Source organism: Anguilla rostrata, chromosome 1 (genome assembly GCF_018555375.3).
Source record: "Anguilla rostrata isolate EN2019 chromosome 1, ASM1855537v3, whole genome shotgun sequence".
Lineage (NCBI taxonomy): Eukaryota > Metazoa > Chordata > Actinopteri > Anguilliformes > Anguillidae > Anguilla > Anguilla rostrata.
Window position 1 is genome coordinate 50,190,957 of NC_057933.1, and position 25,313 is coordinate 50,216,269.

At 50.9% G+C, this 25,313-nt stretch overlaps 1 protein-coding gene across 3 annotated transcripts in view; it reads left to right on the plus strand.

Moving 5' to 3' along the window:
• Positions 1 to 25,313, plus strand: part of LOC135257716 (intermembrane lipid transfer protein VPS13B-like) — a 302,540-nt gene that overhangs the window by 157,375 nt on the left and 119,852 nt on the right. For all 3 annotated transcript variants that reach the window (XM_064340776.1, XM_064340785.1, XM_064340767.1), the window contains 5 exons: positions 8,929 to 9,163; positions 10,755 to 10,975; positions 16,509 to 16,712; positions 21,125 to 21,296; positions 23,043 to 23,157. In XM_064340776.1, the coding sequence (XP_064196846.1) occupies positions 8,929 to 9,163; positions 10,755 to 10,975; positions 16,509 to 16,712; positions 21,125 to 21,296; positions 23,043 to 23,157 (947 nt within the window). The remainder of the gene's footprint in view (positions 1 to 8,928; positions 9,164 to 10,754; positions 10,976 to 16,508; positions 16,713 to 21,124; positions 21,297 to 23,042; positions 23,158 to 25,313) is intronic.

The window sequence follows — 25,313 nt, forward strand, 5'->3', positions numbered from 1 at the left end:
GGGGCTTTTTTCCCCTCTCTCTCTCTCCCCTCCCCATCTTTTATTTTATTTTATTTTGGAAGAGGACATGAGAATTTATTATTGTACGACTGCTGACTCCACTTATAGGCAGAGGTAGCTGTGTGAGGACGGGGATGTGCGCGAGGAGGGGCTTGTGTAAACTGTGACAGGGTCCGTCCGTGCCTCTCCTTCTTTTTTTAACTTCCTCTCCGTGGGCAACGGCGGACATCTGCAGTGGAAGATTGCGTGAAAATCTTTTAAGCGGGTTGCTTGGTATCCTTTCGCCACGCCTGCTCCTCGTTCCGGAGTTTGTCGTTGGGGATCTTTGCCGCCTGTCGTGGCTTTTTCGAAGCGACGGGATACGCGGAAGCTACCGGGAAAAAACCTGCGGTGCCCCGCGACAGAGCAGCGGCTCATTGATGCCCAAATCACACGGGCGCGAGCGAGCAAATAAACAGAAAACGGGTTTCATTCACACTGGGCTGAAAACACCCACACAAGGGAAAACAAGTCTTTGTGCTGAAATGACTGTTCGTCAGTTCAGAGGCTCTGCGTGAAAGCGAGAGGTGTAATCCAGTTCCCACACTCCGTTACAGCTGCTGAGGTAATACAGCAAGAAAATGCTCACCTTCCAAATCCAGATTTAAAAAAAAAAAAATGACGAGGCTAATTTGGTGCAGGAAAATCAGATTTAGTTTACGCAAATAAAAAGGGATGAAGTAAGAGGCCGGGGCAGCGTGCTGAAATGCCAGCTGGTTGCATGCTAATGTTGCGGTGGTGCAGTTCCAGTCGTCACTTCAGTTTATGACTGTGTAGGCCTGTCCACAGCGCCAAACTCCTGGCCGGGGTGCCCTGGCACACCCCAAAGGGGGTCACTGCCCAACCGCGCGGGCGAGATACCCAGACCTCCCCCCACGCTGCCCCACGCAGCCCCCCCCGTGCCCCCCCCCCCACTCCAAACAGGACACCCTCATTCGCCAGCCTTGACATAATCAGAAGTGAACAGGAGGTGATTCTATTTCAGGAATTTGCAATAATTCCTTCTATTTAACACATGAATGTGTTCAGCGTTGGCAGGGAAGCACGTTGCTACCAAAACTGAAACGGGATCCCTGAAACAGAAAGGATGTTGCCATGGAAAAATGAAGTAACGCTGGGCCCGCAGCTGCCACGCATTAATGAATAGGATATTTTTTTTAAAAGATCATTTGTGTTTGGTGTGGCTCGTGGGGACGCGGCCAGATGGTTTCCATGAGCAGGTTCTGACCCCCGGCTCGGCCTACTCTTACAGGCGGATTACTTCATCCCCCCCCCGCCCCCCCGCCCCCCGCCTTTGTCACATCTCTGAATTGTCACAAGATTTACAATTACAACTTTCATTTCGGCCACGTAAATCACCAAGCATCCCTGACACACACACACACAAAAAGAAAAGAAACGCAGCATGCATAAATGATTGTTCTTGGATTGAAGTTAATAACGGGACATTTCCCCCCCCCCCTCAGTGGGTGGGTACGGGACAAACGATGGACAGCTCAGTCCCAAAAAAAAAAAAAAGGAAGAAGACAAAACCGTTCCCGTATCCTAATTGGAAATGGAAACAGTTGTGAAAAAAGGCGCTATTATTGGGCTGCTATCTTGAGTGATTAGCTCCAGCAGCTCACCTTGTTTGGAGAGGCTCCAGAGTTCTCAGCCCTGCGAGCTGCCAGAGGGGAGAAGAGAGTGTGCGGAGGTAGCCGGGCTCCTTTCTGACGGAAATGGGGAAGGACAGCGGTGTTTATGCAAAGGCCCAGGGAAAGACACGCTTTGATACTGCAGCCCCGGTGCTTTCTGCGTAATGGGCCCTAATGCATTTGAAGCAGGGTTTCATGGGAAACGCAGTAGGGTTAACGCTCGGAGGACGTTTCCACTCAACCTAGTGCGCCTTTTTTTTAAAGCGGAGGAATCGATGTCAAATCCCAAATTCATTGAGAAAACATTCCCTCCCCATTACGTATTGGGCCTCTCTGGTAGCGCTGGGGTCTAAATCTGGACCCAGGAATGTAACAGTAGACGTGTCATTAGCCGCTAACCCCGCCGGAGGAGTTCCAGGGAGGGCGGCGACGCGGGGGCCGAGCGGGGGCCTCCGCTTTTTCGGCCGCGGCAGCGCCGATGACCTCAGCGCGGGGCGGCCCGCGACCCCTCGACCGCAAACCCGAAAAAAAAAGAGCACTTACGTGGGATCCTGGTGTAAATACGAACGGGGGCGTCCGGGCGACTCCCGGGACCACACGAGCACCTCGGGCCCAGCGAGCGAGCGGCTGTTAAAATCTGCAGATGTGCGGAGCCGCTTCTGACACTGTTGACGTTCGAAAAGGCCGATCTTGGATCAATAAACCGCTGATCAAAGGGCGCAATTAAGTGACGGTTGGTAACACAAACAGCCCCACCAGCAGAAACAAACCACAGCCTTCATGTCACAAAGCGTTTATTTTTCCAGATTTCCACCTTGGCCGTGGGGGCCATGAGTACTTGTCAGCTTCTGTAAGCAGTCTGGGCTGGAATGCGGGGGGCGAGGAGAAGGGGGGGGGGGGGGTGGCGCACCAGTGTTGTGTTTGCCAGGCTCTTCGCTTATTTTCGGAATGAATGGATTCCCACCTGAACACCCCTCCCCCCCCACTACATTCAGTGCATGCTCTATGCCTCCTTCTCCTAATCCCATAGCACGTCAGCCCTTCGCTCAATCCTTCTGGAACCTTCCCTCCTGCAACGACAAGGTCCCTGACCCCCCCTCCCCCCTCCTGCAGAACCTCAGGAAGCCCATCTGCCCCCCCCCCGTGCCTCTCCGGCTGAACCCGGGTTTTTCCTGAGATTTGGGCGATTTCACGCCCGTGGAGGGAAGCGCGCGGCTCGCGCTGTCGCTGCCCCGGCGGGAAGATCTCGCTCAGAAGAGTATCGGATTGTGAAAACAAAAAGGCCGTGTTCCTCCGCTGGGGTCCCCGCGGGGCGCTCGCCGCGTCCAGAGCCGCCGGTGTTTTCGCCCGGGATCCTCGCAGGGTGTTTCTCATTTCCTCCCTCCGTCGCCGGCTCATTTCCTCATCGCTCTGCCGCGGCTCTCTCCTGTACCTCACGGCTCTGGAGAAGAACTCTCTCCCTACGGCGCTGCGGCCATTCGAGTTACGGACCCACAGCGCACGGCAGACTGTACTTTCTGTCTATCTTCATTCAGATGAGCCTTTTAGTGTCTTTGCCAGGGTTATTATAAGTGCCCTGCTGTGGTTATGCTGGCCGTCCCCTAGAAGCCAGACGTTTAGCCAGGCGGCTGTTTCGCTGTCAGGCTCACATGCGTGAGAATCGGCGCTGCCACAGAAGCCCCGGCCCTCCTCCTCGGTTTGGTAGCGATGCGCGTCGGGCTCCTGCCAAACACCAGGGAGGAAGAAAACAAAAATCCATCAAATCCTCACATGTGCCTCCGAGCTGACTGATTTGTAAAAAGTCCCTCTGAAACTAACTCTTTAGGCCCTGTGATGTTGGTAAAAATTCTGTTCAGTCTACCTGGTTGGTTAGATTGAAAAGGTTTTTTTGGGAGGGTGGGGTAGGCGGCAGGGACTGTCTCCTCCTGTGAATGCACCTGAAGCAGGTCTATGTGCTCTTGGGTTCCTGCGCTTTTTCTATAGGCAGGCCCCTGCAGTTAAAGTTAAATGTGTTGTAAATGTTAACCCCTGAAGTTAAATGTGAAGGTCTGCACTGGTCGCTACCCTCCACCCCACTGCTCCCACAGACCAAGCCTTCAGTTTCCATTCTCCATTCAGTCGTGTGTGGAATGGAGTGACTGGTGTTTCAGTGCCCAGGTAACACTGGCGGTGGTGCCGGTGCTGCTGGCTCAGGGCCCTCCCCAGGGGCATCCTGTTGGCTTGCGTGCTGATTCCCTGTGTTTGGTATCTGTGTTCCCTAGGCTTACTTTCAGGGATTTGATGGTAGGGAATTAAAGGCTACAGGGATCCACTTAATAGCCGAACAAATTCTAGCCTGTTCAAATATGGAGATTAAATGTACTTCAGTAATTCCTGCATGTCTCCTAATCACATTTAGTTTTCAGTGCAGCTGTCTGTGAAAGGGTTTTAATGTGGGTTTTTATGTGCACTTCACAATCCACAATTTCCGCAGTGGTGGAAAAGCTGGAGGCTTTCTGCATTGCCAGAGAAGGCCTTCGACGTTTAAACAATCGCTTGAGTATGCACACACACACACACACACACACAAGCATACGCATAGTGAATGCACACACGCACACATGCACGCATACAGAATGGTATTACATGCATACACACACACACACACACACAAGTGCACTCATACACAATGCACACACACACGCACTCACATGCTGGCACACGCGTACACACACACACACACACACACACTCACATGTGCACACACGCGCGCGAACAGACACACACACAGCGTACACGTCAGCGACCCCCACACATGGCGGGGCAGGTCAGAGGGCGGCGTCTCTCAGCGTCTCTGCGCAAACAGTGCGCTCTGCCAGTTGGCCCGCGGCGGGCCCCGCGGAAAAGAGAGAGAGAGAGAGAGAGAGAGAGGCCTTCGCGGTGATTTCACCCCCAGGGCGTTGTAATGGGGGGGGGGGGGGACCGCGGCGAATCTCAGCCTGAACTAAGTCAACACGCAGCAGTGGGCCGGGGATCACTTTGCTGTTGCAGGTGCCACCTTTCAGAGGGAGCGTTCGGAGGGGACCCCTCGCGCGGCGCGGATATTAAAAAGAAAAGGGGGCCTGCAGCACTTGTTTGAAGAAGACGGGGGGATGTTAACTCAGGTGTCCTGGCCGGGGTCCAGCGCGGCTTTTTTCCCATTCAGCCGAAAAATATTCTCTCTTTTTTTTTTTTTTTTGCTTTTTCTCTCCGCTGATGACGGATGACTGTAAAATCACACGTTAGAGTAGGACCTGCGCGTATGCGCCGGCACGCTCGGCCTCAGAGCCAATCAGAGCCGTCCCCGCTGATCTCTCCTCGGCAGACCTGCCTCTCCGTTCGCTCGGGTTGTTAATAGCGTCCAGGTGATCGGGCCGATGACGTCTCCGAAGCTCCCCGTCTGTCCGGTGCTCCTCAGATTCGTCACAGTCACCGAAGTCCTGATCCAGGGCCCGGCATTGACAGTAACCGGCTTGTTTTATTTAAAGGGTTTAGTTTCACTTTGACGAGGCTTGATGTTATCCGAGATGAGAGAAAATCACCCTAAATGCACAAACGATGCTTAAAAGCATTTGAATGTACATGTGCCGTGTCTGTTGTATGCGTTATGTATCCTGCATGATCCACTTCCACCACTAAACTGGGTCTTATTTTAAAAGGGTAACTCAACCTCGAAATGAACTCCAGTTGGTGAAGGGGGGAAAGTAGTGTGAATGATATTCCATACTATAATTACATGACTTACTTTCATAGGTTATTTGTGCAAGGCTATTGAAATCCTCCTACAGGTCTGGAAGGGGCCAGTTTTCCATGATTGTACCATAGTCAAATATAGTGCAACTTCTGGATGAAACTATTCTGAGTCCCAGGCACTTTTGGCCCAAGACCACAGTCCAATAATACTGTGCTATATCAGCAATAAGTGACAGTGTAATGACCTCACGCTGCTCAAGGTCAGGTCTCCCGAGCAGATTACATCACTCCCTTTGTGATGTCATCTGCTCAGGATAAAATGGCCATTCAGAAAAGCTAAACATAGTTAAACGTACAGTTTGAAAGCTGGTTATAACAATACCTTAGAGCACTCCAAAATGGGGGAGAAACATTTGACAGTAAAAAGATTTTTTATGAAGTTAAAAAAGAGAGAGGTAACTGAACCGCTGTTCCCTTCCTGTTGCTCATCCTCAGCTGAACGTGTAGATTTTTACGTGGTGGTAATTGGTCGGGAGCACACCGCTGAGCTCGCTGCTGTAGACCGCTTCTGACCGTCAGCTGAGCGCAGGGCCCCAGGCCCCGAGCCTCGCCCAGAGCGTGAGCTCTGACAGCCCTCTGGCGCGTTTTCCAGCGTGAACCAAGGCCGGGTCACGGTAGAGCTGCTGGCTACGGTCGGCCTGGCCGAGGGAGAGGTGGAGAGATGGAGAGAGAGAGGGAGAGGGGAAGAGGGAGAGATGGAGGGAGAGAGGGAGAGGGGAAGAAGGAGAGATGGAAAGGGTAGAGAGAGAGAGAGGAAGAGCAGGAGAGATGAAGAGAGAGATGGAGAGGGAGAGATGGAAAGGGTAGAGAGAGAGAGAGAGAGAGGAAGAGCAGGAGAGGTGAAGAGAGAGATGGAGAGGGGGAGATGGAAAGGGTAGAGAGAGAGAGAGGAAGAGCAGGAGAGATGAAGAGGGAGAGAGAGAAAGGGTAGAGAGAGAGATGGAGAGAGAGAGGAAGAGCAGGAGAGGTGAAGAGAGAGAGGGAGAGGGGGAGAAGGAGGGGGAGAGAGGGAGATGGCCAGGGCTCTTGGCAGGGGCCTGAACAGTGGCGCAGATGTCGAGGAGCTCGTTCCCCGCCCCGGCCTGTGAGGGTGCCCTGGAGGCAGGGGGCTGTCTGGGTGACTCACTCTCCTCCCGACGTTGAGCCCCCCTCCAAAAGCACAGAGGAAGAATATCCAACAGTTTCCTCACATCAATGGTTAGAGGACACCTGTTATTCAGATGTTTTGTTTCCTCAAGCCTCATCAACAGGGAGACTGTAATTTTGCAAAGATATTCAACTGTGACTAAAGCAAACAACGTGTGAAACACCCATGCGTGCACCCCCCCCCCCCCCCCAACTCCCCTGATTCTTCAAACATCCTTGCCTGTGCGGATAAAAAGTAAATATTGCTCTGTTCGTGATTCAACTGTTTTCACCAGAGATGGACTCATGCACAGTTGCGACTGTGAATAATTTGGTGTTTTATTGATACTTTTGCTGCTCGGTAAATCTAGCCGTGTTTATGAAAAGAAAAAACTTGACAGCATGTGGACAGAAGAGCTGTGCCTGACGTGGAGATTCCAGTTTGGAACGCTGAATTTTTTTTGTCTCACGACGCATGGTGAGTGAAGAATATAGTCAGTCTGTTGCCTCAGTTATTTAAGTGTTTTCATTTGACAAAATGTTGTCGATTGTTCGCTGTCTATATTTAAAATATTGAATATTGTGCATTAAAATTTAGATGTCTATTTCCATTTGTTTGCTTTAGTTTTGTGCATTCCAGCCCAGCAAATATCTTGATTCTTTTCTTGCGTGGTTTTCTTTTCTTTTCTTTTTTTTGTTGCCGGAATACAGCATTTTTCCTGATGATGTGGTGTTTCTGTGGATAGAACATTCCAGAAACAGGAACTGCCCGTTTCTCAGAGTCCATGGGGATGAGGCTCGGTCCAGAAGTTTCCCTTTCTCTCCGCTCAGGGTGTTTATTTCCCCCCTCTTCCCTGAAGCTCCTCTGACCCCTGAAGTGGTCTGGGGATGTGGGGCACAGGCCGAGTCAGTCAGCTGGCGGTGACTCTCGTCCAGTTACAGGAAGGTGAAGCTACTCAGCGCTAACCGTGGTCCCTACAGCGTTCTGTGTTCCTCTGCCTGTGAGGTACAGGAGCTCGTGCCAGAAGACACGCATACAGGCTCATGGATTCTGCCTAATGGGATGTAACTGTGATATTTAAAAGCAAGTGGGACCACATGCGGTGTCTTGAAATGATGAATACATCTTTGGATAACACGTATTGCGTAAGTTGTCATAAAAGAAGCGCATATTGAAGCATACTGATGTGCTGTTAGAGCAGTGCTGGGGAAGCCTCTTGCTGTTGGAGTGCAGCGGCAGCCCGAGTGGGCTCTGGAGCCCGACGCTTCGTGTGCCCGCCTGCTTTAAAGCTTAACCTCTTAAAGATCTGCGCCAGGCCGTACGGAGTGGCCGGCTTTCCGTGCGTGCCGCTCCTCAAAGCCCCCGAGAAGCCCGTACGTGTCAGCGTGTGAAAGCGTTCCCGTTTCAGACGGCGCTTTGAAGAGGAGTGAAAAAAGGAAGCGCGTAACGGTATCCATCTCCCCCCCCCCCCCCGGCCGCGATGAAAGTGGGGAGCGCAGCCGGCCTCGGACCGGCGCGTCAGCGTGCGGTTCCCGCCGCGGACCCCCTCATTGGACACAGCTGCGACCGCGCCTTTGACCGCTCAACCCGTCCACCGCTTTCCCATACGGCCGTGTCTGGAGACCAGATCCACCACCGCCGCCGCCCCGCTCGCCCGGACTACCACCTGCTATCGGGCCTCTTTGATTCCCATGGCGGGTTGCGAAATCGATAGATCTGCGCAAACGATCCTAACAGACTGCGGTGTGATCGAATAGGAGCTCAGCCGCTGAGCTATTCGCCGCTCTCTCCAGACACCTGCGGTCATGTGTGTTTCTGGTCCGTTTGAAGCCGCACGGGCTGATGGGACTGGCTGGTGGTTTACAGGACGTTTATGTGCAGATCTTCAGCGCTGATTGTTCCCAAACTGCAGGCCTTGCATCCTTGAAGGAATCCCAGCAAGCTCTTTGTGAAATGAGAAAAAAACTGAAAACTCTTGATAGGAGTTTGACTTAAAAAAACTGACATTTACTACACAGTGCATACAAAAATGTATCAGAAAATGCAAATAAAGTATACATACAACATTTATAGATAGAAAATGAAACTTATTAAGTGGAATGCACGGTTTGATTGAAGTATGTTGGTTATAGATTCAGCTGATAGCTTTTTTAAAAACATTTTATTTTTTGATTTTTCACATTAAGTAGGCATTTCTTTATTCTATACTTAATTGGCCTGCTCGGTCCATACGTAGACTTAGTCATTGGTATGTTTCTAAAGCTAATTTAGGAGTAGTTTTGTGTGTGAGTGTGCAGTACTTCTTCGTGTTGCTGACACGTCCCTGCACATTTTCCTCTCTCCATCTCCCTGTTCCAGCTGGAGCTGCAGTCGTGCTGCGTGTTCCTCCCCAACGACAGCCTGCCCTCCCCCAGCACCATCATCTGCGGGGACATCCCGGGCACCGTGCGCAGCTGGTACCACAACCAGGCCAGCATGCCGGGCACCCTGGTGGTCTGCCTGCCCCAGATCAGGGTCCTCAGCGCGGGGCACAAGTACATGGAGCCCCTCCAGGAGATCCCCTTCGCCGTGTCCCGGCCAGTCCTGGAGGAGGGTGGGTACCGCGCTGCTTCTGAGCGTCCGTCTGCGTCCTTTCCTTCTGAAGGACAAGTAGCGCCTCAGGCGCTGCCTCACAGTTACTCCAGGGGTCATCAGCAAAAGAACTGGGTGTTGGAGTTTATGCCACACTGGAAGAGAAATGGATGAGGTGTCTTGGGCTCTTTTACTTCTCTCCAAGAGTATAGCTTCCTTATAAGTTACACACATATAAATAATACATTGTTAAGTATGTTTAATTTCATTCACTATTTGTATTTCAAGGAAATGACTGTATTTTGGTTGAATTCTACTGTTCAGCTCTCATATCACACAATGTTAGTGTCCTCATTGGCATGATCTCACACAGACTCTGTGGGAAGTTCAGGTTTCTGCGGTGAATTTTGTAGTGCAAATGGAATTTACTGTATTTTTACAGTAACATTTAACTTCTGCTTTGCCCTGATCTGTACAGTCAATTTACATTTAGTAAAGTATAAACCTGGCAAACTATATCTATGGTTGTGTATATAAGTGATTTGTCTCATGTGTGAAGGAAAAAAAGGAAGAAATCCACCTATAGAAATTTTAGAAACGAAATTTAGTTAAGTTATAGTTATAGAGAACATTTGATTTGCCTGGTGCACCTGGTGTCAACATTGCCAAAACCATCCCTTGTCCTGTAAATCTTCTCACCCCCAGAAGAAAGAGGTGGCCTTTCTCCAAGCCGCTAATGACATCACAGTTTTGCCTTGCAAATGGGAAAAAAAAAAAAAATCAAAACAGTTACATCAGACTACTGTCAGCGTCGCAGTAAAAATTAACAGCCCGTGCGTTGGGTAATTCATTCCCCGCCCTGTGAAGGCCTCTGCACCTCCCTGGTTTAATGCGGGGGATCAAAGCGTGCGAATAGCGCGGGGGAGTCTGCCCTCCACGCTGGCGGGAACGGGAACGTTCCCCGCTCCGGCCGGCTGCGGGGTGAGGCCCCGGGTCTCGGCCTGTTTGGAGCTGCCGTGAACCTGCCGCACCTCAGGGTGGACTGAAAGGCCCTTTCACACGAACGCTAGGAGCCTGGAGTAGCCTTACGACCTCCAGAGATTTTTATCCTCTTCCCCCCAAGGAACTAGCCCTGCACGTTGGCCTGAATGTTTCCGTACCTAGTCCTGCAGTTAGGCCGAATGTTTTGTTTTTTTAAGGCATCTCTTTCAGTTTTAAGAGCTGTTCTAATCCTCGTTATTGTGCATCTGTGTTGGGCTCTCTTCTGATGCACTTTGATTAACTTTGTACTTATAGTACATATTCAGCATGTACCTCTATCTGAGCCAGATAAGACGATGAATGACTCTCAGAGTGCTGGTTTATACTGGCTTGGTTACACTACCGAATGTTCTACCAAATTCTTCCCTGGGTAGTACACCGTGGAGTCCTCAGAGGGGTCATTAGTGATAACACAATATCCCTGGCTCGGAGCTGTTTTAACTAACTGGCCGGCCTATTGTTCTTGCCCCAGAGCTGTTTTATCAAGGGGTCCGGCCTACCGTCGCAGCCCCAGAACTGTATTTCAACTAACCGCCCAGCCTGATGTCCCTGCCTGTGCCCCCTCCCTGCAGGAGACGCCTTCCCCTGGACAGTGAGCCTGAGTCAGTTCAGTGTGTACACCCTGCTGGGACAGCAGCGCTCCCTCAGCCTGCTGGAGCCCATGGGCTGCACCTCCACGCTGGCCGTCACCTCCCACAAGCGGCAGGGGGCGGGGCCCGAGGGCCGACACGCCTTCATCGTCTGCCTGCACGTGGACCTGGAGCCGCTGCACCTCAAGTGTTCCAACCCGCAGGTGGGTGTGTCAGTCGCTCTTTCTCTTAATTCGCTGAGCTCCAGTAGTCACCGCCATGTACTAATACACAGTATGTATGTCTGCCATAAACAGGTGTGAACCCACGGGCCCAAGCTTTTATTTTTTCTAAGTTTTTCCATATATTTCGTAGATCACCCACTCTTTTGAGCACACCAATAATAGACTTTGCCATTGAGAGACTGGCACTGTATCTGTTCATCTCTACTAGTCAGATTCCTTGGCCATTATTTCAGTTGTGCTCAGTTGTTCATACTGGCTGTCTTGTGCAAATTCACACATATTTTCGCCTCCACTCAACCAGTCAAGATAAAAACGCTGATATCAGCGGCAGTGAAGATGCCAGTACCAGGTCTCGGGACGGGCCTGACCTGGGACTTAAACCCATTTGAATCCGTTTACTGGGGTCACATCAGTACCGCGGTTGCTAAAGCACAGGGCTACCGCGAGATGAAGCGTTTACAGTAGACGGCGGCCTCAGGCAAGCAGACGAACAGCGCTTTAAAAGCACCCATAAATCCCACATACCCCCTGACGTAATCCCACCGCCTCTCCTCCCACCAGCAGCCGCTTTTACCATCCTAGACAGAGGGCAGGATGCTGGGGCTCTTTGATGTGATCTCAAGTGTTCCCCTTCCCTCTCTGATCCCTTCCTGAAGTCTCCTAACTGCAGCTTAAGATGCACATTTGGCTAATGTTCTGGAATCAGTTGCAGGTGTGCAGTTTGCTCATGTGACTCTAGCCTGCCCCCCCCCGCCCCCCCACCACCACCACACATACCCACATATCCACACACACACACACATACACCCATGCCTAGTCACACACACAAACACGCATGCATGCACACACATACACACACACACACACACGCCTGCCCTCTTGTGCACACATACGCGCGCGCACATGCACACACACGCACACACGCATACCCACACACGCACGCATGCTCACACCCGTAAAGGGGGTTTGGAGGAGCGTGCCACTGCCTTCTGGTTTCCCCATTTACATTTCATGGCCCGTTTTCCCCAGCAAACCCTCTCACACATTGCAGTGATGTGGTTTCAGGAGACCTTTATCAGGCTTGGCCTTAAAGTGTGACTACCGCTCGACCTAGCAGAAGGGTGAGGAGGCACTTACCATTGCAACACCTAATATAAGTGTCTCCTGATTGGCGCATACAGCTAAAGCACTGGCAAAGTAAAGGATGTTCAAATTGGGTCTGCTACTCAAATGGTTCTTTTCTTCTTCTGAGTGGGTCCCTCTGCTGAGGTGCTTGGACCCTAGTGGTGTGCTGCCTCCACCAGCCCAGGATGAATCTGTTGCGGATTCATTGTGTGCACGAGTCCTGTGTGGTGACCTGGAGATTCCCGGGCTCAATGGCCGCCCGTGACAGAAGCCCTGCCTTAGCTTCTTTAGCTGCACACGCTCAACTGAGGTGAAGACTGTGGAAGGGGGAGGGAACAGGCTGGCACATGCTCACTGGGGGCCTAAATCCCAGGGGTCAGGGTTTTCATAAGATTTTGCCAGGTGAGATTCAATAGGCCGAAACAAAGCCTGTTTTATCCACTTGTTGCCGACCTGCAGACATTAAAGACTGCGTTAGATTGATATGAACTGTTCCCCGTACTGCTGCTCGTCATCGGCCGCCAGAAAGAACATCTGCAATCAAAGGGCCGAGGTTGCCACATCGTTCAGAGTCATCCTCACGGCATCGCGTCAGGTTGCCAGGTAGATTCAGGCTGGGTGGAGAGGCGCGGCGCATGCAGCATACGTGCCGAAGGACCGCCGGCGCCCTCCTGGGCCACCGTGGAGCTCCCGACATGCACCGGCCGAGCGCCCCGCTCCGGTCTGGAGCGGAAAAACCCTGACCAGCCCTCGTTCCCCCCGGGGCCACCCAAGGCACCCTGGCGGTGCGGGGCGCTCTGAAACGCGACACCCGGAAAAAAAGGCAGAGCGGAAGCCTTGACTAAAGCCCCGGCTTCACTCAGGCCACGTTCCGTCTCGTTCGTCCCTCCAGGTCAACGGGAGATTTCACGCCGTTTTCCTAAGAGCAGGAAGCGGGTGTGTTTGTTGGTTGTCGTAAAATGAAATTCCCACACTCCTTAGTTTTGTTGCTGTTCTGTTTGTAAATGCATCGACATCCTGCACATATACCCCTTGCTCAATCCCATCTCCGCTTGGTCGACTGCTTTCTTACACAATGAGCAGTAATTTATGTGGCAGTCAGATCCATGTAATCAGAATAGGAAGCGTGTCCTTCATGCATTACACGCTGTACATGTATGTGTATGGATGACATGCTATGGAAATTCACCTGGGAAAACTCCTAAAGGCCGTTACATGAAGAGCGAGAGATAGACATCAGCTTTACTAGCAGAGATTAGCAGACATGATGTGGGATGAGAAAGTCAAAACAAGAGGAATGTGAAGCAAGATGTGCAAACATGTATTATAGATGAGAGTCTGAGATTACATTTTTCCAGTTCCAGCAGGGGGGGAAAACAAGAATAACCGTAATAGTTATTTATTGCCAGTATCTAGCCAGTATCTCTTTACACATGGAGCTTCTGGAAAAAAAGATCTTTTGAGTCATGAGCGAGTCATTTATTATCTGTCGGGCTGAGGACCGCGAGTCCCTCCTCAGACTGATGCGACGTGCTAATTCTCAACAGAGGCTGGTTGTACTAATAACAATTAGGCCACACCGCAGGAGCTTTAAGAAGCGCTGCCAGCATCCGAGAACAAACGAGACCTCACACCACCGTGGGACCTCCTTTCATTACCCAGCAGCCTGTGGAGCTGTCTCTCAGCCGTGAACTGGGTTTCCTGAGTGATACTGCCACTGGAAAAAGGGATGGCAGAGAGAGAGAGAGAGAGAGAGAGAGAGAGAGAGAGGGAGACGTACAGTTGGAGAGGAGGCCTTGGAGAAAAGATGGGAGCAGGTTGTTGTGGGTAGAAGATGGATTGATGGAGTGCAGAAGGTTGGGAAAGATGGATGAAGAGGGTGAGAGGGATAATAGATATATACACACACACACACACACACACACACACTCACAGAAGTGGGACCACCATCCCTGTCCTTAGTTCCTGGAAGCCATTTGTGTCGTGAGCAGCGAGAACACCCAAGGTGAACGTGCTTCGCCGCATGTGACGCACATTCCAGAGGGCCGAACTCTCCAGTTTTGATGTGTGAGCGGCAGTCTGCAGCCCCTCCCCTCACGGTGGTAAACGGCGTCTGAGTTACTGCCATCTCACTTTCCCCGAGTGCTGCACGTCACCGCATCAGACTGCAGTCTGCGCCGCTGACCCCAGCGTCCTCAACGGCGGGGGCGGCTGCTCGGAGCGTTCCCTCCCTTTATTCCGAGCTCCTAAACTGCAGAAGGGCTGGGCTTGTACGTCGGGTCGGCCTTGAAAACGGCGCCCCCCACTGTCAGCACCGCCAGTGAGCGGCCGTTCCCCTGGGCTTCCGCAAGAGACTCGCCAAGGCGCAGAACGTCATTTCAGAGTTCTTAGCCAGTTAACACATAAACGCTGTTTGCCGTTTAGCGCGAATAACGTTTCAGTCGACACAAGCGTTTATGAATTAAGGGAAAGCAGCTCGGCTTACAGTCCAGGCCAGTGTGTTCTCAGCCTCACTTGGTGTCATTGAACACTCAGTTAAAAAAAAAAGAAAGACGTTTCCTCGGTGGTCGAACGTGATGTTTCCCTCAAAATGGCGACAGGTGGCCCCCAGCATCCTGCCCACTGGCGGTAACACAACCTGAATGGTGACAAAGTGACCCGTAACTTCCTGTCGCGGAAAGTGATTCATGACTTGGGGGGGATGGGGGAGCAAAACTGCCCAGCAGGGAAATGCAGACTTATTCTTAAGGTCTCTCTGCTGAATAGAATCATGGCTTCTCATGCGGTTTTTCGTGGTGTGGAGGCTGTTACGTTGTGCTGTTTATTGAGGTTGAGGTCTTAGGAAGGCCCCTCTTCATCAGTTATCAACCGTCTGTCAGTCTGGGGAAATTACAGAGGTGTTTTCAGGTTATATACCCAGCTAAGTGCTCATTGTGAGTGTCCCGGCCAATCCGAACTCACGACCTTCAGGTCACTGTGCTGCTGCTTACAGTAGATCGATGCTCCGCCCACATCTGGTGGCGCTGCCACTAGGGCGCGAAGTCTGATGGGCCCAAGCGCTCGAGCGTCCGCAGCTCTCAGACACATGGGCCCCCCCTTCCGCCCCCCCTCCCCCCGCCCCGCTCCGCTCATCGGCAGGACAGGTCCGGTATGGCGGGCAGCTGTTGGCCTTGGTGAGGGCGTGTTTGCGTTCCTTCCTGGACGTGTTTGAAACGGCGCACAGTAACGCATTGTCCCGCGCTCCCCCGCTGATTCCTGCTTATTTATGGAGCGCTTGTGCGTTCGCGGGCCAAAGCTGGATCCAGCGGCTTTTTTGCGGGACCCCCTCTCTCCGGTGCTGAAGTGAATCGTCTGGGGAGACCGGGGGAACTTGGGGCGCAAGGCCAGGGTGCGCTCGCATCCAGAAATGAGCTCACTGTGAAAGACTCCCGCACCCCCTCCTATAAAATGGGCTGTATAAATAAATACAACAAAGCCCCGGATTTATTATTCTCCCCGCCTTTTTTTCTGCTTTATTCCGTGTTTTTGAAGTTTTGGCCCGCGCAAATTCTGTTTTTATTTATTTATGATTTCTTAGATTTTTTCCTCCCTAATTTTCACTGAATAAATTGTTGACCAATGACAATGCTTTAACCCGAACCATGCATTAATTTGAGTATCCAAAGGGAATTTAGCATTTGCTAACGGAATCAGACTGTGAAGTGCCACAGAATTCCGTAAGCTCGTTTTTGAAAGGGAAAACACTGCCAACCACCCCCTCCCCTCCCAAAAAAAAAAAAAAAAAAAACTTGAAAGGCACGACGCAAAGAAAGAGCATTGATCATGCCTAATTTTCACTGATCCACTATGTCCTCTGAATACTGTCTTAATAAGGAGTGGTATCATATGTCTGTGAACCTGCCAAGTCAAATCAGGGGTAATTGATTCCAAAGTCAAAACTTAATTCTGGTATGTCCATAACTTAATTCTGGTAATGCGTGAGAATGCGCAAATGCAGTTTTGAAATAATTCCTTTTTTTTGGGTTTGATATATTCCAGTCCAGTTTTTCTGTGTTCTCGATCCAGATTTATTGAAGAGTTTGCGATATGCAGATGAACTGGTGCGTGATTGCAGGGTTGTTTCTGGATTTAATGCCGACTTCTGTCCTCAATTATTCAATGAGTCTGATTTTATATGAGCGGACATCTCACCTGCAGTTCTTAATAAGTGTGTGAATGACCGCTATGGGCTGGGTCATGTGTGCCTGTGTGAAATGGTCGATGCTGCGGGAATACAGGCATCAGTGAGTGCAGCTGTTTAGCTGGTAGTGCCTGCGTAGGTATCTGCCCCCAGGCCCGGAGCTCCCCGCCCCCGGTGTAGACGCTGTTGCTCCTGCGCCCCCTGCAGGTCCAGCTGCTGTACGAGCTGGTCCACAGCTGGAGCTCCACCTGGGCCCGCCTGCAGAAGAGGGGCATCCTGCGCCAGACGTCCAGCTACCCGGAGCCCCCCGCTGGTGCCGCCCCCTCCTCCCCCGTCCGGAGCAGCGCCGGCACCGCGCTCCCCGACACCAGCACCTGCAGCCCCTCCGCCGACTTCGGCTCCCCCACCGAGGTCAGACGCCCCTTCACACTTCGCCATGTTCATCCACTGCTCTGCAGTACATTCTGCTGTGCATTACACACTGCTGTGCTTTACACACTGCTCTGCATTACACTCTGCTGTGCATTACACACTACTGTCATTACACACTGCTGTGCGTTACACACTGCTGTGCTTTACACACTGCTGTACATTACACACTGCTGTTCATTACACACTGCTCTGCAGTACACACTGCTGTGCATTACACTCTGCTGTCATTACACACTGCTGTGCATTACACACTACTGTGCTTTACACACTGCTGTGCATTACACACTACTGTGCATTACACACTGCTGTGCTTTACACACTGCTGTGCTTTACACACTGCTGTGCATTACACACTGCTGTGCATTACACACTGCTGTGCTTACACACTGCTGTCATTCACACTGCTGTCATTACACACTGCTGTGCATTACACACTGCTGTGCGTTACACACTACTGTGCATTACACACTGCTGTGCTTTACACACTGCTGTGCATTACACACTGCTGTGCATTACACACTGCTGTGCATTACACACTGCTGTGCTTTACACACTGCTGTGCATTACACACTGCTGTGCATTACACACTGCTGTGCATTACACACTGCTGTGCTTTACACTCTGCTGTGCATTACACACTGCTGTACATTACACACTGCTGTGCATTACACACTGCTGTACATTACACACTGTTGTGCTTTACACACTGCTGTACATTACACACTGTTGTGTATTACACACCGCTGTGCTTTACACACTGCTGTACATTACACACTGTTGTGCTTTACACACTGCTGTACATTACGCACTGCTGTGCGTTACACACTACTGTGCATTACACACTACTGTGAATTACACACTGCTGTGCATTACAACACTGTTGTGTATTACACACCGCTGTGCGTTACACACTGCTGGGCATTACACACTACTGTGCATTACTCACTGTTGTGTGTTACACACTGCTGCGCATTACACACTGTTGTGTGTTACACACTGCTGCGCATTACACACTGTTGTGTGTTACACACTGCTCTGCATTACACACTGCTGTACATTAAACACTGCTGTGCTCTCCACTTCACACACCTGCACAGTGCAGGACAGCAAAGTTCTGGCACAAATGTCCATGTTAAAGTGACCCATTTAAGAGATACACACATGCACATGCACACACACACACGAACACATACACGCACACACACAGAACATTGTATGAGTATATTATGCACAACTTGCTGTCAGGTGTTGTTTTGTTTCTTATTCATGATAAACTTTCTCCCGTTGCACTGATCTGATCAGTGGAGAAAAGAGTAATGGAGGCTAAGAAACTTTAAAAAGTGCAGTTAATGCAGATAAGGATGATGCACAACAGAAGAGGAACAATGAAATGGTTTTTTTTGTTTTGGGACAGTGCAGTGGATGTTAGATAGCTGTAGTCTGGAACAGTACACATAGTTGATCAGTATCCAGTGACGCCTGTCCTCTGATGGGACGTCCAGGCTCTGGGGGGTTGTGGGATGGCCACCGCTGTATAATTCGTACCACCCCGGAGGGCCTCAGGTACTGCGCAGGCCATGACAGCCCACTTGCCTCTGTTTACCCAAGTGCAAACACTGGTAGAAGTGTTTAGTCCCCCGGGAAGCCCCAGTGATTGGACAAGAATGCGGGAGCTGTTTTTATAAGCTTTGGTGGGCGGGGGGGTGGGGTGGGGGGGTGTGTGTGACGGTGGCAGTCCTCCCCCTCCCCTCAAACACTCTCCGTGCCGCCCCCCGTCTCCCACCGCCCTCGCTCCCTGACACTCTCCCTGACACTCTCCAGCCCCCCCCCACCCCCCCCCTCGCCGCCTCTCCCTCTGTTTGGGTCTCTCTGATGAGCGAAGACAAACTCCGCAGAGAAAATAAACGCGGCTCCTCCGCGGGCCCGCCGCGGGCCCGACGCGCTCCAGCGGAGGCTCTCCGTTGTGTACTTTAGGACTTGGCGTGCGGAGGTGTGGGAAAGTAGCTGCCTGTTTCTGGGCCCGCTCCGGGGGGCCCCCCGCGGGCTCCCGCCGCACACACATCTGGAGCCGGAGGCCCCGCCCTCAGGCCGAGCAGCGGAATGGGGCGAGGCGGGGCTACGGGCGCCACAAACCAAACCGCTCTGATTGGATTGGCTGTATTTTTGGTATCTGGAACATTACATTCACATTTACACATTTATGTTGTTAAAAGGCTACAGAAGCGGCCTGCAGTTTAAGTGGCAGCTTCATGCTTAAGGGCAGAGTTAGCGGTGGATAGCGCAGGACAGCTGATACTCTCCTGTAACGGATCCCCCCTGCCCCCCGCCCCCCCCCCCCTGCCCCCTGCCAGCATCCCCAGCCCCGGGATCAGGGCACAGATTGTCTCAGGCTTCCCGCGCTGTTCACCACTCGCCTCTCCCCTGGACCGGGTGAAACTGAAGACTGTAATTGGTAAGACTGCAGCGTTGTGGCTAATGAAGTCGTTCAGTCAGACTCAGAGAGGTGCCTGCATGGCGTCCTGCACCAGCACGCGTCTCAGCCCCACACAGCTCTGCCCGCGTTCGGCCACGCCCGGGCTGCGTCTCTCACCACTTCGTCTGTCATTCTGTTCTCATCACCAGCCACTGCGAGCCGCACTCCTGGGCACCTCTCACACCGGCTCCCATTCAGGGTGTTGTTTATAACGCAGTTTACAGTACAGTTACACAGTTTAGATTAGGCAAGGTGTCGAAACGCTATGTTAAAGCCGTATTGTCTATCGCCGGTTCCTCAAAAGGCTTTTCATTTATGGTCTCGAAGGGCCTTTAGCATTTCACTTTACGCTGTGATTGAGAGTATTCGGTAAAGGTGGTTTGATGTGTTTCATGTAAGTTGTATGTGAAAAATCGTTCTCACACAGTCAGTTCAGTATAATTAAAGTTGTGAAAGATTCAAATTTATCTTCATTTGTTTACTACGAGCCGCTTTTTTGATGGGCGCAGTCATAATTTGTAGTCAGCTGCTCTCTACCTCATTATTAAATGTAACCTATTTAGAATAAATTTGTTGAACCCCACCCTTTCATCCACTTTAGTGTAAAAACCTGTCATCTCAAAGCCACAGGGGCCTTTTTTAAACTGAGACGGTCGATAATCTAGTTACCGCCAAACAACTGGCGGACCGCAGGTCTCGCTCGTATGGTAAACGCAGCGTGTAGCTAAGAGGGCCGCGCCGAGGAGGTAACCCAGCAGCTTCTGCAAAACAAAAACAGAAACGGGCGCTTCCAGACAAAAATCTCCAAACACCGTTTGTTTGCAGCTTTCTGTCCCGCCACCAGCCGCTCGCTGCTGACATGGATGTTTGGGAAAACGGATCTGCTGGGGGATGAGGAAAAAAAAAACATGTCGCATATGCTGTCATCAGGAACCCCTGCCAAACCCAGTAACGGGCCGTGAGCTGGCGAGGCTGCGTCCTGTCCTCGTCTTCCTTTTGCTTTCTCTTTTTCTTCTCTGGGAAAGAAGCTGTGGGAGTCTGTTGGCTTCACACTGATGCACTTAAAGCTGTCATGCCTCCTGTCCCTGCCGCTAATTGAAAGCAGGCCGCTCTCTGGGGGGAGGGACGCTGAACTCGGGGGTTAGAGCCGCAAGCGGCCGCGCTCGGTGCCCTGCTCCTTGGCGTATTGGGGCCGTGTTTTCTCCCCCCCCCACCAGTTTCGATGTCATCAGCAAAAATGAGTACTTCTGCCACTTTGTTATGGCTATAGAAACGACTTCTTTTCCAACTCCTTTTTTTTTGCGTGTTATTCTTGGTCATAAAGTTCTTTGGGATTACTGTCTGTTTTCCCCCACTAGCGGTTTAACAGCTCCTGGTAAATACTCACGTCATATCTGTTCGTATTAGCGAGTGATGTATATGCTCAGAGTGGGCTTTTTCTGCCTCGTCCTGTGGAGTAGGGCTTCCCAGACTGCCATTTCAGAGCTCCTAGAGCCCATGAAGGAATCCCAGGAAGTTCTCAGCAAATTTCAGTTTTGTTAATATTTTTTTCGTTTTCATAAGTTACATAAGCATAAGCTAGCAATGTGCTTTTATGAACTATATAATCACACGAGGATTTAGACGTGCTTCCAAATGCTGGTGTGTTGAACTGCATTGTGGGCTGTAGTGAGCGTTGGGTAAAGGTGCCAGACAGGAACAGTCTGTTGAGGTGGAGGTTGTCAGCTAGAGGGCGGTCATTTTAGTGAACTTGGAGATGAGAATGTTTTGGAACCTCTACTGTTGATTAACGGGTACTGCAGCCCCCTGTATACTCATGGGTGTATGGGAGGAGTAGTCAGCTCATGGAAGGAAATGGAATCCGTTCGGTTTGCGGCCTTGGCTGACAGGCCCCTCCCGTCCCCTTTCTGCTCCCCAGGGGGACTCGGTGCCGACGGGGGACGACTCCCCGTTCTCGGACACGGTCACGCTGGAGCAGAAGACCAGCAGCATCGGAGGCTCCAGTGGGAAGGTCAGCCTCTGGATGCAGTGGATGCTTCCCAAGGTCACCGTCAAGCTGTTCGCGCCTGACCCAGCTGCCAAGCGACCAGGTAGAGTAACCCCCCCTCGACCCCCACCCCCAGCCCTGACACCTTCCACTGGTGTCATGCTTCACCTGGGGCAGACTGGGGCATTTCAGGGCGTGCGGTGCATGTCATTTTGGATACATCACCACCACCGCCGATTCGCCGGGCCACCCCTGGGTCTGGCGTCCGACATGGAAGGATCCAGTCATCCCCTTCTCCTTCTCTCCGCTCCTTCACTTCAGACATCCCGTGTTTGCCTTTCCAAGAAAGAAAAGGAGGGGGGGGAAGAACAAATAAATGATGTCGCCGTCGAGTCTGTGCGAGCCGCCTCTTCTTGGGCTGATGTACTGCCGCGGCAAAAAGCGAGCTTTACCTTTAATTGCCCTCCCAACAGTTAGCATCTGCCGACCAGATCGTCCGGCCTAAGCACTTTAAAATAGAACTCTGTTAGGAACTCGCGGGGATGTTTTGATTTAGGGGCATCCTTGATATGCCTTGCATTTACATTTAAATATAAAATAAATCCAAGGGTTTATCCTAATATTTGCCATCTGATTTGCGAGGTGAACCCACGACTGATGCCATGTTTGAAGCATAAATTAGCAATCTGCTTAATATTTCAGGATTGCCTGGAGGTAAAAGGGCTGCACATATATTAAATCTGTAATATCATAAGTGGATTCCCGCAGACCGCGATATGCCACAGATGATGTTGTGGTGAATCCTGAATGATGTAATGCTTTGACAGGCTGGAGAGCCGATTGTATTCCACCACGTTTTTGGAAAAAGATTCGTGTTCAAAAATACATTTTAGGGCTGGGCTTGCGTGAACTCCTAACCAATCAGAAGAGCAGAGACATGGTGAAGCGTTTGCATGTCCCAGTTTTGGAAGAATAGAACATACCCAAAGCAAATAGAGGAACCCTGTGTTGTGTAGTAATAATTTTGAACAATGCACTAGTACATTCAAGTTGTGAGCGAGGATATATTTGAGTACATTACCACCTCACAATGCAAGCCTTTGTTAAGATAAACAATGAAAAAACACCCATACAGTACCTTCAGCCACTGCTACAAGACAATATTGTATAGTCCATATACTTGTACTCCTCTTTGACAGTTTGAAATGGGCGGTATTAAACGCTGTTGTGAACGGATGCCTGAAACCTCAACTGTACGATCTTGCAGTGATGCGTTTAACAAGGGCAACGATTGTAGTTTTCACACGACCGTTTCAGTGTGGCCACCCTTGTAGCTCTTGCTGCCTCGCTGGAACGATTAAGTCGTACACTCACCAGGGCCTTATGGGTATATCATTCTCCAAACAGGGAAAACAGGAAGTTTTCCTTCTGACCAAACTGCTGCCGACCACCCCCAGCTCTTGGCAGCAGGATATTTTTTCTCAGCAGTGTTTGACAACACGCCACTGTTTGCTGGAGAAATACCGATCGTGCGGGAACCAGACGTTTATTAGCACTGACCTCATGAGGGGTTGCTGAACGCGCTGACCCAACGCTGTTGTGACCACACGTGCTGCTGAGCTGACCGCAGCGTGGACTCGGGGCACAAGTGATGCGTTTGGGCGACGTCAGGGCCATAGGCTCGCACCCACGCCCTCGTGACATTGTGACCTTGTATTTGACGTGCCACCGTTGGTACCGATTACAGCGCTTCAACCATGGCCATCATGTGCAGCCCATTTGCCGATGATAAAGAGCTCTCTTCTTCCTGCTTTGTGTTCGTTAACCCTTTCTTCCTTTGTGCTGACAGAGATCTGTGTGATCGGCGAGATGGAGGACCTCAGTGCCTCTGTGGACGTGCAGGACGTGTACACTAAAATCAAGTGCAAAGTTGGCAGCTTCAACATCGACCACTACAAGAGCAGGTAGGGCACTCTCACAAAACTGTCCTGCTGTTCTGCAACGCAGATGCCGGTTAGCCCATTCTCATCCGCATCTTGAAATTTCCTAGTTGCTGTCTCTCAGAACATCTGGGGACATGTGACGCTCATCACCACTGAACATGATACTAGGCCCCTTACGCTTCATGTCCTATTGTGCTTTGAGCAGTATTCAGACATCAGGCCAAAGGAGAGATTTGATAGCAACCAGACTTGTATCCAAATATCCTGACCCAGTCTGACCCACTTCCTGACCCCTCCCCCCCACCCGCCCCCATCCCTTGCCCCCTGGTGGCCATAGCCTCTCTGACTTTGTGGTGTTTTGCCAGATTATCACTTAATATTTGCTTCCCACAGCCAGCTACTGCAACAGCAGACAGAGTTATTCCTCTGGTTTACTACTGAGTCATGCTTTTGGGAGGTCAGCGGGCGGTCTGAGAGGAACACAGTCGCGCTCCGGAATGACCAAGGGCCCAGTGACCTGACAGAACAATCCCCGTCAGTGCGTTCCCCACCTCGGCTACTGCTGGGAAAACAGTTGGCGAGATTTAACGCCAGCCGCCATTTCTGAGCTGCTGTGAAATGCGGGGAGGGTCAGGTCCCGCTCGGCCCTAACGATCTGCCTGAAGCCCAAAGCTTCCGTCCAGAGAACATTAAACCTTTGAAAAATGTTTCCTGCTTGCTTGTGAGAAAATGTTGTGAATAGAATGTATGCTTTGTTCTGTGAAAAGTTACTGATAAATGCTTAAAGGCATGTTGATGACAAACTCGCAGTTAGCATCCCTGGAAAGCTCTTGCAGTCATGAAGGAACATCTTGGAGTGTACATGTCCACATCATTTTCAGTGTTATTGCTAAGTTTCTAGATTTATTTAATGTGAACACAACTCAAGTTCCTTTTTAACTGAAAGAAACAGAACTGATTAGCTTACCAAAATCATTGCTGTAAATGTTTTTTGACAATTATGTTCAAGGGACATCCAGGAAACCAAACAAGTTTACATGTTGGCGATGTTCATCATAACTTCATGAGGATACTTTGGGAAAACAAAATTTTGTTAACTGGGCACTGGCTGGATGAGTCACTGGGGTCAGACCGAGGGCTTTATCAGGCTCACGGCTCACAGTGAAAGCTGGAAGGCCAACAGACAGGCCCTGAATCAACTGCGTGTGGCTCCTGCACAAGCAATTTCATAGCAGGAGAGAAAAGCGAAATGGGGCTGGGAGCATCGAAGGGAAATAAATAATGGAATTGAAAAGCTTGATAGTTGCAGAGTGAGCTGGAGCTCTTTAGGGCACCGAAGGTCTCGCTGGCAGCGGCGCTTCCTAAATTCTTTTAAACGATCAAGACACCAAATGTGAGAAGATGGCTGGTGACAGTTCACCCTCATTTGCTCCAAGGGAGCCGCTCACACAAATTGGAGCTGATGCCTTCCAGCTGCTCCGTGAATGCGGGCCGGTTGAGAGAGAGAGAGAGAGAGAGAGAGAGAGAGAGGGGAGATAGAGAGAGAGAGAGAGAGAGAGGGAGAGGGAGGAGAGAGAGAGGGATGGGAGGTCCTCCTGAGGCGGGGGGGAGGAGGAACGTGTTCCGCGGAGGAGAGAGCACGGGGGTGGGACTGAGCCACTAGCGAGGAGCACTCTCATTGAACGCAGTTCCAAGGGGATTATGTAAATGCTGAGGCATTCTCTTTGTGTGAGAAGCTGCCCTGTAAATGTGGTATGCATATTGTCTCCCCCCCCCCCCCCCACTTCCACACCCCAAATTCCCCTTCACTTTCTCCTGTGACAGTTATTACTCGATTCTACACACATGGGAAAGAGCTGAACTCAGATTTTACAGGCACAACTTACAGGGATTTGAGTTTTTCAGATGGTGGTTTCAGTATTGCGATTACTTGGGAACTTTAAGCTGAGCTTTTCATTGATTTGAAAGGTGTGAATAAAATGAGGTAAAGTAGCCCATGGTAATTATAAAGGCCGACCGGTCAGTCAGTCATTTATTATTTTTATGAATGAGCCAAATTGGGTAAAAACTGGAAAAATACTCTGAGACCGCTTAAAAGGCAGTCACGCTGAACTGGAACATGGTGCAATGGAGAAAGCAGTAATAAACCAAAACTGGGAAGTTCTGTATGCTTTGTT